The sequence below is a fragment of the Grus americana genome, chromosome 19 (assembly GCF_028858705.1).
Source record: "Grus americana isolate bGruAme1 chromosome 19, bGruAme1.mat, whole genome shotgun sequence".
NCBI lineage: Eukaryota > Metazoa > Chordata > Aves > Gruiformes > Gruidae > Grus > Grus americana.
This window is the reverse complement of record NC_072870.1, coordinates 11513338-11531469: the sequence shown is the minus strand read 5'-3', so window position 1 is coordinate 11531469 and position 18132 is coordinate 11513338. Positions and strand designations below refer to the sequence as shown.

Genomic DNA, 18132 nt, shown 5'->3' with positions numbered 1-18132 from the left:
GCGTGTTGTACGTGGCACATAAAGCCGGGCTGCCTTTGCACAAGATTCAGTTCCTCTTGCTTTTGCGGAGCTTGAGAGTCTGATATTTGCTGGCCGATGGTACACAGTGCTCAGCAAAACATGTCCGTCGTTTGTCAACCGTCCAGTCGTGTTGGGGAAGGGGATGGTTCCTGGGGTGTTCTCCTACTTGGGGAATGGAGGAAGGTTGGCAGCTTTCCGTAAACGTTGCCTTTTTCATCCTGGGCTTTGCATCGTGTTTCGGTTTGGTTTTTTAATAGCTTTTTGGAACTTGCTGTGAGGATCCCGGAGGCAAAGAAAAACCTGGAGAATTCTTGCTTATGGTTTGTGTTCTGCCAAAGAAGCCTAGCAATTTAGTTAACAAGATCACTTCCCCTATTACATGAGTTATTGTTGTTTTTAATTAGAGGTAATGCTGTAGTTTGAATGTACAACACAATGGGGTATAAAATGCAGTTCAACATATATACCAAAGATGATTTTTCCAATTATAAACCTATTTAGAAGGCGGATACATTAGAAATGATGAAATGTCAAACTGCAGATTAGGTGAGCGAGCTGGAATACGCATGCACCCACGCATGCACGCTATCATACAAGAAAGAGGAAAGTGCTCTGGAAAACAGTTATATATGCATAATTAGTTTAATCTGAAATTAATGCTAATTTCAGCAATTTGTGATGCAGATTCACTATTAGTACTCTAGTCCACTTCCAGTGTATTGAGAAGTTGAGGATGCAGAGCCTTAATGAATTCCACGCAGGCGAGCACCAGAGCTGAGTTCATGCGCCGGTTTCCAGGGTGTTCTTTGAGCCTCACGTGTGTCGGTTTGCTTCAGCACCTGTCTCTGCCTCTTGCCTTTAGAGAGTGGCTGCTCATTTAGCAAGTGGCCCTGTTTCAAGCAAAGATGGGATGGCATGCAGAATATCCTGGCATTTCTGCCTCTGCTCCCATCTACATTTGCCCAGGTCATTTTTAACTGCACCTTCGGATAACCCGGTTCCAAAGCACATACGTTTTACTTTGCAACAAGACCTGCCGGTGGCACACTCGGTCTTCTCTTTGTGCTAGCTGGATGTGAGCGCTCATCCTTTCCAACCTCCATGCCTCCTAAGCCAGGAGCTCTTCCCTAAAACTGAGCGAGGGGGAACAGCAAAAAAAAAAAAAAAGGCTGTGTAAAGAATGGTAGGGAAATGAGACCTAAAGCCATCACCCTGAAGTCAAATACGTAACTCCTGTGGTAAGCATAGACTGGCCCTTGGCTCCTCTGAAGAGAGTGGTGGATACTTGTTGCTTGAGATTTTGAAATTCTGGGAATTCTGCAAAATATTTCATGAGCTTAAAATCCCCTTTATTAATTTTAATAGTTGTGATAATAAGAGACTTTCAGTGGGGGGGAAAAAACCACCAAGACAGCAGAGTTGGTAGGTGAGCGTGCGAGGCCGTTAACAGACCCTGAGCCAGAGGCTCTGCCTTTGCGAAACTGCAGGTCCTTCATTTTACGCGAGTCGGTTGGTTTTAGCTCACGTAGCGTATTGACATGTTGGAGTGGGACAGGATTTTTGTTTCCAGAAACTGCATCTTCAGCCTGTTGTTTAGAGAAGATTTACCTGATAATGCCCCAAACCGATCTAATTACGTCCTGAACCTTGCAAAAAATGATATAAAATCAGACGACTTGTCTTGTTCAAGCATGGTGCTTTTTTTCCTGCTTCTGCACCACCTGAACTGTTTGCTCGGTTTCAGAACACAAAGGTGACTGCATTTTTCAAAAGCCAAGCCAATAAAGAGATTGTAACCTTGAATGACTCTTCACAGTAGTAGTCACATGTGTTTTGATTAACTGCAACACTAGCACAGTATACAAACAAAGCAATTCTGCAGGTACTTGCAATTAACGGACTTTATAACCAGCGTTAGATCTAACTCTCCCTTGTCGAGTCCTTCTGCAGCGACAGAGTATACAATAGAGTATACAAAAGCTCCAAAAACATTCAATATCTGCATTTTGCAGAGCCCTGCAAGAGCGAATGATAGATATATTATGGTGCAAATTCAAAACAAAGGCATGAGGCTGGAAGTATTGTGGTTTCTGAGTGACCTGGGCCTCTTGGAGTCATTCATAAAACATGGCTTTGTGATTGATGCACACAAATCGCTCCCCGTGACCCAAACTCTGCCGTTCCCGCCCCAGGGAAGAGGAGACGGAGCTGCTGCCCGAGGGACCCAGCCCAAAGCCAGGGCAGGGAGTGCTCCATCGGGAGCAATCTCCAGCCAGCCAGCTCTGAACTCACCTGAGGGAGAGCGAGATCCTCAGTGGCTTTCACTGGAGGGACTTCAAGCTGGGGGCTCTTAGTTTTGGGCTTTTTGTTATAATAATTTTTTTTATAATGAGTATTTTTCTTAGACATATACATAAATGTTTTTATACAATTGTAGGGGTTTTTGGTTAAAGATATGCTGATTTATTTTCTGAGCCAAATGAGAAACTTTGATTTTAAAAACTTAAATTTTAAAATGGAAACTCTTCAGTTGGCTCAGTTCTTTGTGCCTCTCATCACTTGTGATCTTTAATGTTTATTAAACAGCACTAAGTGTACTTCATTAAATACTTTTTAACCCTTTGTTTTTCCTCCCTGAAACAAGCACAGATGTGGGGAGGTGATGGTGGAGAATATCACATCAGGTAGTACGAACATCACTCGCCAGGATGAACTAGAAGCCCGTTGGTGTCAGGACTGTAGCTGGCTGAGGGTCCTGAGTGAGAAATAAGGCGGTCTCCTCACGTGCTGTCGCAGCCGTCGGCAGTGAGAGTTTTGGGGGCTTCCTACTTAACATCAGTTTTCTCAGAACTCGTGTGTGTATGTGCCTGGTCCTGGCGATGTGATGTGTTTGAAATCTATTTCATTGGTGATTCAGTGGCTGATCGACACAGAAGGCATCCCTGGTGTAGTGAAATCCCTGAGTTAGCGAATACTTTTTTTTTTTTGTCTTTCGAAAGCTCCATCGTGTTTGGTTAACGTGTTTGCAAACCTTTGGCTATTAGCTATAGGCTGATGGTCTGTGCTGGGTCTCCGGGCTGCGGGTCCAGTGCAAAGCTCCGGGCTGCTCCACGGGAGCCACACGCAGAGCAAGACCAAGCACTCTTTGGATTTTACCCTGATGAAGTCTTGCCTCGTAACTCGTCTGCTTGGCTAATGAGAGCTGATTTGCAGGTTAGAGCAGGAGTTGGAGGCTTTGTTTCCAGTTGGTCTGAGTCCCGCCGCAGTTATCTAATAATTGAAAATTGGGGAGGCTGTACCAGCACAGACAAGTCGACTGCGTACAGCAGAGCCTACCTGGTGTTACTGTTTGAGAAAGACACGGGTGCTTCCAGCACAAACAGCAGCTTTTCTCATCTGCTGGGGCTCTCCCAGGCATCCCGGGCTAAATCCGAGCCGAGCGTGGTGCTGGCCTCATCGCCAGCCATGGGAGCCTGTCGTGGCACCGCGGTGAGCCGGCTTCAGCCGCGCACGTCCAGATCTTTACGGGGAAAAAGCTGGTTTCCAAACCCACGCCTCTGTCGTGACCGTATCTCCTGGGCTGCTGGTGATCTTTGGGCCATGGGAGACGGGGGTGAGAAGATTCCCCCACACTCGCCACGGGCTCACGTTGGGACCTTGTGCCAGGGGGGAAAGGAAGGCAACGAAATCTGTTGAGACACGCCGGGATGGGAGGAATTGCTGAGGCTACACATTACTTGTGTTCTTTTCCTGAGGGGAATGTGTATAACAAAGCAATTGAACCATCTCTTCAGGAAAATGTAGATTGTAAAAGCAGACTTAATTTTGTGCTTCACTTTTGTACCAAAGAGCTGATTTCTGAAACCATTTCCCAGCTCGCAACACATCTCTAGGCATTAAAATGTTGTGAATTTGCTTGTCATTACCAATATTTTCTTTGACTGAAGCTATTGAAACAAAGTAGTCTTTTTTCTTTTTTTTTTTCCTTTAACCTTCAATCTTGCTTCTAAAAGAAGTAGCTCTCTTTTTTCTTTCTTTCTTGGTCAAATATAAAAATGATGATAATTTCAAATATTGCTTTAGAATAATTGCTTTCCTCCCTCTTTTGTATGACAACAGAAGCTTGGCCTGATCTTAAATCAGATGCTGGCAGGCAGAGGGCTCTTGACAGCCCTGCAAAATCCTTTAGTTACAAGTCGGCTTTAGCCAATTCTTTATTTGTAAATGACAATTTTCTACAGAAAAATATATGCTTGGGCTTCAATTTCAGAGTCCTAGATTGCAGCCAGGAAAAAATAATTGAATTTTTACACTGTTTTTTCCCCTCACTTTTCTTCCTAACTTAAAAAAATAATAAAGTGAAGCTCTGTAAAGCATGGTTAGGGGTTGATTGAGGGAAATATCTGCCCTGCTTAATCTGAATGGCAATGGAGATGGGAGCGATGTTTAATTTGTTCTACGCTGAGAGAATTTGGGGCTACTCCAGGCGTTTTGTTCGGTGTCAGTCCTGCGAAGGCTTTGCCCGCAGCCGCGCGGCACGGCTGGTCACCGCAGCGAAGCCCGGCTGGGCCGGCGCCGGTTTGGGCAGCACCGTGGGTCTGACGTGCGGGACGGGGCTTGGGGCAGCCAGAGGAGCACATCAGCTGGCTTTTGTAATTCGATTATTTTTTTTAAAGTAACTGTGCAAGTTCCTTTGAAACTGACCCATGGAAAGAAGCTTAATAACACATTGCTTGATTCGATGTAATTACCTTTTGTCTGGCAAAGAGCATGCACTCTGTCTTTAGGAAAAAAAGGGGGAAAACGGCACGTCTTTTTGAGATGGTAACTATGAGGATACGACACTTAGACTCCTTTTTCACTTATATTTGCATTGAGAAGCACAATAAAAATCATTTATTAAAAAAAAATATCCGGGGGCTAGAGTTGTTATTGAGTTCCTCTACTCAGCCATTTCTCAAATAAAAACAAAACAAGACAAAGAAAAAAGTATCTAATCAAATAGAATCTGAATTGCTTTTGTAAAGAAATATTCTCATTAACTGGGTTAGGGATGGCATCTGAAGAATATTTCTTTTTTCCACATATTGTTTGAAATAATCTGGTTAAACCGTATGCTTGTCTTGTAATTTCTTACAGATGGTCACAAGAACAAAGAAAATATTTGTAGGTGGATTATCGGCTAATACAGTAGTGGAAGACGTAAAGCAATACTTTGAACAGTTTGGCAAGGTAAGTTCCTGCCCAAGTGAGCATGACGTGTTTTGAATGCCTTTTTTTTTTCCCCCTTTCTTTTTTAAAGTCTGTTTTGAAAAACAGAAGTGCAATGAGGCCTATGCTCAAAGGAGGGCCACATTTTTGCCTCTCTGTGTAATTTCTCGAAGCCTCTGGAATCACTTCTGGAATTCCTTTTCTGTTTGTTGCATGTGTATGTGTACAATATTGCCAACACTGTTTACCTTCTTTAAGGAAGAAAGGATCATTGGGAGGTGAATTTGTGTATGTTCAGGAAGAATTTGACCCTTAGCTGAATGATTACACAGTTGTCTACTCCTTAAAATCAGCCTTCTGTTTACCCCCGATTCCAGTGGCGAAAGGAGCAGATAGACGTATTGGAGAGAGCTCATTAAGTTGTGAAAATGCCTGAAGGAACCACGTGAATGGCAAGAGTAATAGGGAAGTCACTAGAATATCCATTTAATTTCTTATTTAAAAAATCTTTATGCAAGTTCCTTTGGAAATATATGTAGAGTCCTGACATTATTTACAAAAAAAAAAAAAAAAAGTTTATGCGAGGAAGGAAGCCCGAACCTTGCCAGAATAGTCTTTACAGTGATGGAGAAGCTCAAACCCCACAGTCCAGGCTCTGGCTGGAGCTTAGTGCCACCGACTTCCATGGAGCTTCCTGGATCCCCAAGGCTTCTGGATGCTTGGTCAGGAGTCTGACGAGGTGAAGAGCTTGCAGGGCCGTCTGCTTTGGACGCAGTTCATGGTGCCACCTTCCATGGAGACTCCTGTCAGCCCCACTGTCCATGGGGCTCCATACAGCTCGATTCCTGTCTTCTGGAGTGCATCAAGTGCTGATTGCATGAGGACGCAGCAGGATGTTCCAAAGCGAAGCAGCTCCCGTTCCTTGTAGTTAGTTTATGTTTCTTTTATCTGCCCTGAAAAGCCTTAGCCAGGCAGTATTTTGTTGAGGGCTGAGGAGGGGAGTTTATAAATTGTTCCTACGCTGGATTGATAGTTGTTTTGCAAACCATTCATTTTATTTTCAATAATAATCTTCGATTCCGGCAGGATTTTTACAGCCTGCTGAGCCTTTTATTAAAGGATTACATGAGCTTTTGGATGTTTCTTCTGTAGTTACTTCTAATTGCAGAACTCCTCTAACCTGTATTTTTGAAGTTAATAATAGTTTCAATATAAGTGCTTTGCATATTGTCTGGATGCTGTCTTAATATAGTCTTTTTAATTTCACCATCTGGTAGTTTCATGCTTGCAATTTTACAGTCCCTGAGAATGCAGAGAGCTAGGCTGCGTTTTTCAGTAGTGACTAGTGATTCGGGACGCTTCAGTTCTGCTTTCATGCTCTGCCTTTCTTGAGATAGCTTAAAAGAGGTCTGGCTTTCCAAAGGCAATACTTCTGGAAAATCAAGTATTTTTTTTCAAGTGTCTTAATTTGAAAGCTAAGAAGTTAAGGTGATGAAAATGATTGCGCGAATTACGATCAAGGCTGGAACCCTTTCCTCTGGCAGTAGAGCTGGGGTAGGTCATTAATACGCTGCAGTGGTTGGGATGCTGCATTCAGATATAACGACCCAGGATTGGCACTGTGGGACCTTGTAGGAGCTGCTTCCTTCTCCATTCCGCTTCCCCGCCTTTCCTTGACTTGCTTGCTCAGACTGCAAGCTTTTTGTGGCGGGCACTGGTGATAGGTCTGTGCGCTGCTTAGCACACAAGCCTCGCTCTCCAGGCAAGCCATTACAATGCAAACAATGCATCATGATCGATTGCCAAGGTTTGCATTTACTTAGCGCTTTCTTAAAATAAAGAAAATTGCATTACATAGTTAATGCATAGAGGAGCCGCCCATATTTGATAAGAGCATCTCAGGTGACTTGCTCTTTGAAATGCTGAGCTCATTTATTGGTGTGGAAAAAAGCGCTTACCTACTGCTGTGATTCTTGAAATCCTGTTTGTACTTGCTGCAGAGCAGAGCTTTGCAACCAGGGGAGGTTGTTTTGGTAACTGGAGGTAGCGCTCAAAATACACAACGCGGTTAGAACAGCTACCAGCTTTGGGGCCAGGTGGGCTCGGCGGGAAAGGGCCTCGAGTGTCGAGTTTGAAACTGCAGCTTTTTGAAAAGTAAATGCCGGAGCCTTTCTCTCCAATAAACAGAGAACTGCTTTAATAAACCCTCTTCCCTGACCCCACCAGTGAAAATGCCTGCCCATCAGAGCACCAAAATACGTAGTAATGATAACTCCTGAGATTGTGAAATTTCTGATAGTGATTATTTTGTCTTTCTGTCCTTTCTGTAAAGCCAAGGATCTGTAGGAGTCCTAGCTTTCATTTTGCGAAGACGGGCATCCCTAGCTGCTGTAAGCTGCGGAGGAGGACTGGGGAAAAATTACCTGAGAGAAGCTAAAGGCTTAACAGAACGAGCACGAAGCGGTGTAATTAACAGCCTGGGGATTGCTGAATGCTCAGAGCTGGTGACGCTGAACCTGGGCATGTACTGTTGTTGTGAGGCTCCCCAGGGAGGCTGGAGGGGGTCTGGGTGCCGAGGAGGGGGGTCTGGGTGCCGAGGAGAGGGCTGGCTCGGTGCAGACAGCCGGGAGCGCAGCCCAGTGCCTCCCATAAGGGTGTTGCGGGCGCCAGGCTGGCAGCCAGTGGGAGACGTATCTGGGCGAGAGTTTGGGGTTGAGGCTTCTCCTTGCAGCGGTTTCAGGGAGCAGGATCCGCAGGAGGACGCGAGGAGGCTAAGCCGGGAAAACAAAACTCCGAGCTAAGCCATAACCGTTTACAATTCGAAGAAAAAATACCCAAGCCATTGTCTTACTACCTAATCCTGATAGTCTAGTGCAGTTGTTTCTGTGATCTTCTGTTATTTCAAAGATGTTTCAAACATTCTTGCAAACAAAATAAATTCTCTGGCTATGTTAACCCGTCCAGGGTCTGCAACGTTGCCCTTGTGCTGATGTGTGAAAAGCTGGCCGTTAAGACCAAGTTTTAAAAGAATGTGAATGAGAAAGCGTTGGCGGCGAGGAGACGCGCAGGGAAGCATGGCGGGGCTGCATGTCCCTCCCCTCTGGAGAGGCCGGGGCTGCCCTGGGCCCTCGGCAGGGCTGTGGCTGCCGATCTGCCCCTTTCGTGGCAACGTGGTGTGCTCCAAGATCACGACATGGTGGAGCGTTTAAAGCTTCTGGTATCATTTAAAAAAGGAAAAAAAAAAAAAAAAGCAATGGCTTCTTAAAGCCTCACCCGGAGGAGTGTGACCAGCAGAAGAAAGCCCCAAACGCTAATGAATTGCACTTCTCTCAGGATGTGCGTGTTCTGCACCTTTTAAGCTGCACGCAACTGATGATAAGGGACTTCTTAGGGTTCGGTTTTTACTAGGTAATGCTTCCTTTATGGAGCTCCTGTGAAAGTAGGGGAGTCCTTATTTTGCAACTTGCAATTATACTTCACATGGCGAACTGTGTAATTAGTTTGGAAGACTTATGCCTAGTCATTGGTTTATCCTAATCGGCTTTGGCTTTTCCCAACAACAAAGTGAGCTTATTTTCCTAAGCTGAAACAACTCTGCTCCCTTTGTTCCTCTCTTTTATTGTCTCATTCCTTTCATTCTGTTTCACTGCCAAAGTTTTGTTTCATTAGGCCTACAAGTCATTTCCAATCCAGTGGGCTGCTACAATAAGGCCTTTATATCTCAGCTGCCCTGGTTCCCATGTCCCTTCTGGTCTGGAGCCAGGACTTGCTATTTGACATGGGATTTTAACCCTTTCGGTGCCCCAGCTCCGAGTCCTCCCCCTTTGCACCGAGGCCGTTTTGGTGCGGTGCGAGCCAGGCTCGCGATGTGGCTCGGAGGGACCGCCTGATGGGCTTGCGGGTGCTCAGCGGTTGGCGGTGGTCGTTAATTGATACGTTAACGTGCTCGGGCTCCAGGTACACTTTTTGACCCAATTATCGAAACAGAATTCTGAGTAGAAATCTTTTTACTGGAAAAAAAAAAACCATAATCAGTTGTGGTGGGAACAGCCCTTTGAAGGAAAAGGCCGCTGTGTCCTTCCAGCCCCCGTTTCCAGCACGGTGGGAACAGGGTTATGGTAGAGGTGCGTTTCGGGTATCTGTCAGATCAGCCTTTATAGGACTGTTCTGGTAGAAAAAAATCATGTTTTCTTGTGTGGGAGAGAATACATTTAAATTTACACTTTTTTTTGAAAAAGAATGGTGATTTGTAAAAGAGATGTGTGAAATAGTTTTGTGGACAAACAATATTTTTATATACTCTTATTTCAGACTGCTAGAAAAGCAGCACTGGCGTTGGTGGCCCCAGCTCTTTTACTTTTAAAAATCTTGAAGCGGGAGCTTTGGCTCTACGTTTTTTTTTTTTTTTCTTTCACAGCAATCTAAAATTACTTTTGGGGGAGGGGGCTATGGCATTTGCTTTTCATCTTAAATTTTAAGATGAAAATTGGAACAGACCAGTATGCATTCATTTTGTTTTCTGTTCTGGCTTGCCACGAGGTCCCTCAGACAAATCGTAGGCATGTCTCAACGTTGCTTGGAATACGTTGTCTCCTCAAGAATGGCTTTTAAGGTTTGGAAATTTTGGAACAAGACAGGATTTCTGAATTACCTCTCTGGATCCGAAACGTTTTGTACAGTCGCTTGTTATTTCCTGTGAGATGCAAAGCAGACCAGTGGAATATCTAGTTTCTGATGTTGGGTTTTTTTCTGTGCAACTGTTGAGCTTTTGAAAGATTGTGATTTTCTCACTTGTTCCTGCTGTGGCCGTGGTTTATTGTCTCGGGGCAGGTGAGAGGACAGTAACTTCTCAGAGGCCACCTCTGCTCCGGGCGCACCTGAGCAGAGCCACAGCGCTGCCTGGCCGGAAACCGCAGCTGAAGGCAGCGAGGCTGCGGGCAGCAAAACCCGAGGAGGAGAGTTTCCTCCTTCGGATGTGCAATGTCATGCGTTGTAACACGGACAGCGAGGCTCATAATGGCCAGTTTAACCTTTGGAAAAGTAATCTTTTGTGAGTAACAGACAAAAAGTCCCTCTGCTTTCTCTGTGTAAGTGTGCCGGGAAGGGGGAGAGGGAAGGAGGTGTGATCCGCACCGAGGATTTCAGCCTAATCGGGTGGGTTACGTAACTTGCTTCCTACATGCTTTCCTCTCTGACAGCTGTGAAAATATAAATCAAGAAAACAGGAGAGAAAACTCCTCCTTGTTTGGCAAGGCGGTCTGGGTGTGAACGAGTTAATGCGCCGTTGTAGTATTAAGCACTCCAGTGGTTTACTTTTCCCTGAGACCTTGAGTACGGCCTCTGAAGATGTTATTACAATGGAGTTGTTAGCATGAGAAAAGGTGGTTTTCTCGCCATGGGTTCATTTTGGGGGGATTTGGAAGTCTGTGTGGAGCTGCTGCTAAGGCTGGAGTCAGGAGGTGCAAGGAATTTTGCTTGTATGAAAGTGAAAGCTTAGTTAATTTAGACTTGGCATACAGTTTGAATTGTATTGTTACATCTGTTGGACATTGATATGTAGATTTAATGGTCAATAGGATACATAGATGGTCTATTCTTAAAGTATTTGCTTTGCAGAAAAGTCATTTTTTGATTTGACAGGTTGTGTTAGCCTTTCACGTTTCTCAGCGCTGTATTTCCAGATTCAATATTTGTGAATTGGTTACATTTTATGAAATGAAGGGAGAGATTTGGACTCGTATTTACATTCTAGTCTGTAATAGCCGGAGTTCCGAAGCATTTGTAATATGCACTAAAACAGAGAATGTGTTGGCGTTCTTTTTAACTGCCACTAACCTCGCTGTTGCCTTGTGAAGCGATTCTGAGCTCTAGACCTAGTGTTAGATAGAAAAAAGAATATAACGAGCTAAAAGTTATTTAAGTTACCTGGCTGTACCTTGGGAGAAGTTGCTTAACGTGAATCATTGCACCTCCTTAAACCAGAACGAGCGATAGACAAATACGTCATTGTTTGCAGCTTCTGATAAGTTTGGGACGCCGAAGCCCACCATTTGTGGGAGCTACTCTGCTACCGCACGCGGAGCAGCATTCAGCCTGGCTCACGCTGCTGCCTCTGCCCTTTGCTTGTGCTTTAAAGTTCCAGTATTTCTGGATTTCTATATTTGAATGTTATGTCCATGATGTTCCAAAGGATAATGAATATTCCTTAAAATTTTTGCTTTGGCATGTGACAAAGGGATCTGGGATACAGTGGTCTCTCATGGCCTAAGGCACTTTTTATTATTTCTTCTCCCTCCCACGCATGCTCTTTTCTTCTTCTTTTTTTTCTTTTTTTCAAACAAACTGAGAATCTCAATCGTTGCTTAAAAAGCAGTCAGTGTTTTCATTGTCAATGGAAAGTTGTACACAGGAAGTCAGTTTTTAGGTGGTCTGTAATAAGACGCATGCTTTGCGGAAGTGGTTTTGTTATAAATTAGATGTTGGTTTCTACCTGGATTTTATGAAAAGAGGAAACGTTAGGGCAGGATTTGTGGGCAAGAAGGCTGTATCAGAACTCAGCAGAAGTTTGAAGTACGATTTTATTTCCTTTTCTGCTCTGGTTAAATGAAATGGCAAGGAAGCTTACTGTAACCCGTGTAAGATTAGGGGGTTGTGGTGGAGAGTCGGGGCCCCGAACATCTGTCTTGTTTGCCACTGTGCCACCTGCTCGCTGTCTGACTTCGGGCAAGCTGGTTTATCTTGCCTTACGTTTCCTTGCCTTTCTTCCTCAGTAGGCTCTGACGGGCACGGGAAACGTGAATCTGCCAACGGGCACGTCACTCGCAGTCACCCCGGCAGCAGCGGACGTGGGCTGGGGCGAGTTGGGGCGGCAGCACCCGGGCTGCTCCAGGTACGGCTTGGGCATCCCCAGCTCCTGGGAGCCGTAAGGGCAGGGCCCGCATCCTTTGTTTGAAAGGTAGCTATTTTAAGACAACTCTGCCGTATAACTTTATGCCAAAAAAGGAAATCACAGGATGGCCAGTACCCTGTCTCACGTACTTCGGTAATAGTAGGGGAGCAGGGTTGATCCTGAGCTTGCAGAGCATGAGATGCCATCACGGACCCAGAGTCATACCGAGAGCCCACGTGAAACCTGTAATTAATCAGGGGCCGTGTTTGGGGAGAAGAAAGTTGTAAGAAAATATTCATGTTTCCTCCTCCAGCAGGTGTGCGGATGTTTGTTTGTAGTGCCTTTGTATCGGTTTGGTAAGGAGCCAGACCCTGGGAAATGACCTGGATCTTTTCTGAGACCCCAAGGAAGTCAGTTTTGTTTTTCACCCCTGCCTTTATTTTATAGACATGCCAAACGCCATGTACAACACCTAACAAATGTAGCTAATCTTGTTTGGTAACATCTTTAAATTATCCCTGGAGCGTTCCTGGATTCAGCCCAGCGTGGCTGAGTGGAGCTGGAGCTGTAGAACCCCTCCGGAAGGAGACGATTGGGGTTTGTTGTGCTGCGGCAGCGTGTTGGAGCCCCTGTTTGGGAGCGGGGCCCGCGGGGCCGGGTGCTGTGCAGAAAGACAACAGCAAGATGCGCTCTGCCCCGGCAAGCTGCATCCAAAGCAAAGGATGGTGGTGTCGAGCCACAGCAATAGGAGTGAGGTCATTTTTTCTGATGGATATTTCCAATATATGCCGTGAAATTGCATCAGATTCCGCTTTGACACTTGTCTTGCAGTGCAGCCTCTTGGCCTCTCCGGGGAGGTATTTATGACTGTAGCGCTGCTCCCGACATCCTTGGAAGTGATAACCTGCGTCCAGAACGTTACTTCTGATCTTCAAGGAGCTACGGCTGAGGGAGTCAAAGCTTTCCCTTGGGAAAACTCATGTTTTAACGTGGGTTCTCTAATGAAAAACCAGTGGTGTAATTGAAGCTTGCACTATTCTGCTCACAAATTTGGGGTAGGCTCATCAGCTGAAGTGAGCTAGTTAAAACATGATTGATTGGAGAGTAAGCGTTTGATCATTGTCGTCATACTCCGTAATAAATACACCAGTATCGAGTGCGAGGATGTGAGGATTTTTTAAATGCAGCTCTGAGCCTGGGCCCTTAAGAAAAAGGCTTTTAAAAGTATCCATGAGGAACTTTCATATGAATTGTTCCAAATGTGGAAAAAGAGCACACGTTGCTGGAAGGAGGCGTAATAACATTTTTTCCACATGGAAACGAATGGCCACACTCGGTTGCTTGTAACCCGTTCAGCTGGCACCGCTCAGGGCACGGTGCCAGTGAGCAGGGGGTGCCCGGCGCTCCGTCCCCTCTGTCCCCGGGAGTCGGTGACGCCGTGCCCAGCCCCGGGGCTGCTGAGCGCACTGTACCCAGAGAGTTGGGCCCTGCACTCATCAGCCCACTGTCGAGCACTTGTTCCAGCCACGTCTGCCTTTCGCCCGGCTGTACAGTGTTAAGGAAATGCCTGGTTTGATCTGCAGCCGGATTTTTAAGAACTTATGTTTTTCTGATGGAAAAATTGTTTTTGAAGTGGAGGGTTCTGTGCAGAGCCTGGTGGTTCTTGTTTGCTTTGTGTGCTTGTTCGTTTTTACTTATTACTATGATTTTCCATCGGGGTGCTAAAAATCAACAAGACGACTTTCAGTCAGTCCTAGAGGTGAAATAACCGAGCTTTGTTCACACGTGCAATATTGAGGTATGACCAGTTTAATGAAACTTATGCTAGCTCTGCAGAGGTAAGAGTATGAAATTCATTTGATGTCCATCTTACACGTGTATATCTTTCTTAGGAGAACTTAGTATTTTATTTTCTGGGGAAAAATTGCGCCTGAGCATATTTTGGGAGAAGTGGAGAGGCAGCCGAGCGCGGCAGGTTGGTCAGCGTCAGCCCCATCAGTACTTGCCCAGTGCTGGGTGATACGTCCAGTCTGGAGAGGGAGAGACCTGCGTCCTTGTGCTCGGTATATGTATTTATAAAGATAACTTCAGAAATGGGGACAAGGGCAAAGTAGCTCAAATGAAGAACCAATTAAGATAATCTAAGCAGAATGAGGATTAACCGCCTCTTAGTCTGAAGGATACCTAAAATGCATGTGGCCAGTTTAGAGCAAACAAATGTTTGTCTCTGTCAGGGACATTTGCGAGAGGTTTGGGGTGAGTAGGAATTTACACTGGTGTTTTCAGCTTACTGTCCAGGGCAAAATGTTGTTGAAATAGCAATCCAGGCTCGGATGGGTCCTGCTGGCAGAACATATCACAGAATATACCTCTGTGCTGTAATGTCATCACTGTGGCAGTTTGAAGAAGGAAGAGTATTGGATATATCATAAAGAAATGATTGCTCATATGAAAGGAGTTCACATTTTGCAGTTTTTCTTTTCACTGAAAGTTGAAAGCCCTAGCAAGTCTGTTAGGGTAGCTGCTGCTCTGTTTTCTTTTTTTAAAGTGAGTTGCAGTGCCCATCCTGACCAGTACTGCTGCTCCTGACACTGAGAAAGGCTGATCTGAAATGCACCGGTAAGGCATGTTCACCTACCACCGGCCCATAGTGAAAGTGAGATTCCATTTGCACCCCTGCTCCAGGACGTTGATTTTTAAATCTGAGCAAGTACGAGCGTGTGTAAGATTCCGCTTTGAGCATCTATTTATTTTAAGGCCGGCATTACACAGTGCTTTGGGTCTGTGCTGCCTGAAGGTGCTGGGCTGTGTGCTTGTGCCGGTGGTGTCTAGAGGCAGCAGAGCCCGCGGTGGCGATGCTCCGCTCCTGGGGAGGTTGCTGTGCGAGCGGTGACTTTTCGGGAGAAGGTCCCTCTGTTGACTCTATTACTCTGATGAGTGGTTTAGCGAGTTCAGATTGGTGCCATGTTAATTGTCAGGACTGGGAGGGTGGGAGCAGATTTCACCGGGGGCAATGGAAGAGATCCAATGAATTTCCACTCTGTTTCCCCGCTTGGCAAACCAGCACTTACTGTCACTTTGCATAAATGGGTTTATTTCCGAGGGTCAGCCGTCACCACTCCCCCCTCTTCCCCTCCCGGCCCACCCTCCCCTGAAGGATAGGAGGCCGACGAGCATTTAATTTCCCCAACAGCAGGTGCTTGTCATCCATCTGAAGATAGCTGCCAACATCTGGTGCAATTGCCTCAGCAAACGCAGTAACAAGGCGGCCTGCAGTTCAAACGCAGAGAGAGCATTGCCTCTTTAATGATAACAAGCTGTTGGCTTCCCCTCCGAGATGAATTCATCTCACAGATGTTTGTCTAGTTTTGGCAATCTTATCACTATAGCTTTGGTGATTATGCTCAACTGGAGACTATTACTATAAAAGAAGTTTGAACTTGTTCCATTTTTGCATTATTTATTTATTTATCCATTTATTTCTTTGCTTTCTGGATATAATTTGTATCAACAACTGTAATGTTGGTCCCATTACCCAAGTACCCTTACTTTTTTTTTATTGCATCTGCTGAACAGTAGCTCGCTACTTGACATTCACCACTGGCGAATGTCTTTCAGCCACGCTGACATTTTTAACATTCCCCATCAACAGCTTTGTGGTTTGAACCCTCTATTTAACACTACATTTTCTGGGATTACTTGGCGCTCGCTCTGTCTGTTCTCTCTAATAACTGCAATATACTTACTATTTCTGCAAAGCGCGAGTTGCCAAGAATATTCTGGATACTTCCTTTTGGACGGCAGCGCTCTGGTGACCTTGGCAGGGGTTTTTAATGACTACGTACGACCATCTTCATTGTTACATCTTAAACGTTTCCAGCCTCAGCGTGATTGTACGAAACATGGAGACCTGCAGGCTGAAGTCTTCAGTGCTTGTTTGCTGCTGTTTGGTTTTCTAACGTGCCTTTTTTTCTGTTGTTTTGTTTTTAAGGACACATTTTCTCCTGAGCATGTAGGATTTAATTCTGGTAAATAGGATTTATTTTTGGAAATATGCTTGTGAATAGGTGACTCATGCCTGAATGAAGATGTGTCACTGGTGGTGGGGACACCACGTATATAATTTCTTAGTCTATAAATAGATGTCAGTCCAAGTATTGGTGGCATGGTGCTGCTTTGCACTGACTCGTTAGCTGCAGAGTGGCTTCTGAGGAAAGAGTTTAGAGTGTCAGTCTCTCCTGCCGGAGCAATAATTTCTGCTGATGCTTAAGGAATAGACATCAATAGCTTTGTAAAATACTGGGAGTGCTTTAATTGGCACAGTGAAGATCAGACTTCAGACACGTTCCCATGCTGCTGTCGTGGGGTGTGTTTGTATTGCTTCTCTCCATTGCAGAGCTGGAGAAACTAAGTTTTGGGGAGTTTGGGCACTTGTCAAAGGCCAAGGGTATCGCCTGCAGGGTCCTGAAATTCAGAAACTCGTGTTTGGCCATTTCATGCATACGCTAATTTCTGTTACTGAGGGAGATTTTAAGCTAAATGTTGAGGATTAGCGATCACTACCACTTTCAAATACTGGAAGTAACAGTTCCTTCTTCCCATCGCTGATGCTAAACTGGTTACATGTTGTTGATGTTTGCTCAACACCATTTACCCACCAACACAGCACATATGGTTTAATGTCTGTCTTTTTTTCTGCTTCTGCTGTAGTTACAGTATTATTAAAAATCCATTAAATTTTAATGTACATCATAAAGTGTGTGCTCCTGTGAATGCGAGCACAGATAATTATTTCTGATGAATAAACCAAAAGGACAAGTATGTAAGAAGTTCATCCTGCAGCTTTCAATTTTCATTATATACATCTCCTGCAGGGGCAATCGTTGTGATGTTGCAGCTGGTTATTTCTGTGGCCTGGCTCTCCCTAGAGATGGATGATGACAATGCAAACTTGAACTAGCAGAAGTGCCAATGTTTTTGTGGGCATATTTGTAGATAAATGGTTTACCAGGGGAGGTAACCCTCTGGAAAGTAGAGGATGTGAAGAGCACCGCAACACAGCAGCAACTTTCTCAGAGTTTTTGTTCAGCGCGTATCGGCTCTGTGGAATCTTGGAAAGTAACCCAATTATTTCTCATTAAAATAACCCAGAAATCTAGCAACAAGCAAGGTGTCATTGCTAAAACACCACCAGGAAGCTAGGCGAGCTGCTCTTGGTTTCCAGGGCCTGAAGTAGGCAAGGGAATCATTAAAAATAATGCGTTACAGTGTCCATAAAGTTTCATGCAGTATATAATGGCCCATAGGGGCCTCACCTAGTTTTCCATATATGATACATACATAATGGTTACAGTTTCTCATTAACTTCCCCATAACACTGAATATACTTCTCTTTAACACCCCCTTCAGGTTTCACGTTATTTGCCAAGCATTTCCTAACAGGCAGGAAACTTAAATATTTATCGTGCTTGCCTCCTGTCCCCACCGGGCTGAAGAATTGGTGGCCTCTCTCCTCTCCGCTTAATTTCCTATTCCTGAATGCTCTGGACAAAACCCAGCTCTGGCAGAGTCCGGTCCTCTTGCTGAGAGGACTCTCCTGGGGTTCTCCTACTCTGCTTTTAAGAGTCCACCCCAATATTTCTGGTGGTTTAGAGCATGTCTGCACCCAGAGAATTAGCTTTGGTGCAGCACATAAACTCTTGCAGGGACCTCGGTCTTAGCAGCAGCACGCAGCCCTTAGCTGTCCCAGATTAGAAAGCAAGTTATCCCAAGAAGCCCTAGAGATCCCACCGAATCCTTCGTACCTATGGTTTCTTTGCACTTGGGTGTTAGTGCTAAAACTGCTCAGGACTTGATGGGTCCTCTGTGCTGACTTAGTTGCTTTTTGCCCTGGAAAGATGTCTTTCAGGGCTTTGCAGTGCTGACGGTGAGAGTTTTAGCAGAGTTTAGATAAGTTAGTACCGAGGAAAGGTGGTGTTTTGAGCTGGTGTGGTCTGCCAGACAAGTCCAGG

General features: G+C 45.1%; 1 protein-coding gene across 17 annotated transcripts in view; it reads left to right on the top strand.

Moving 5' to 3' along the window:
- Nucleotides 1–18132, top strand: part of MSI2 (musashi RNA binding protein 2) — a 253167-nt gene that overhangs the window by 80499 nt on the left and 154536 nt on the right. For all 17 annotated transcript variants that reach the window (XR_008579862.1, XR_008579861.1, XM_054847380.1 and 14 more), the window contains exon 6: nucleotides 5161–5253. Coding sequence is in view for 15 of the 17 variants with exons in the window: in XM_054847380.1 (XP_054703355.1) it covers nucleotides 5161–5253 (93 nt within the window). In the remaining 2 variants the exon portion in view is untranslated. The remainder of the gene's footprint in view (nucleotides 1–5160; nucleotides 5254–18132) is intronic.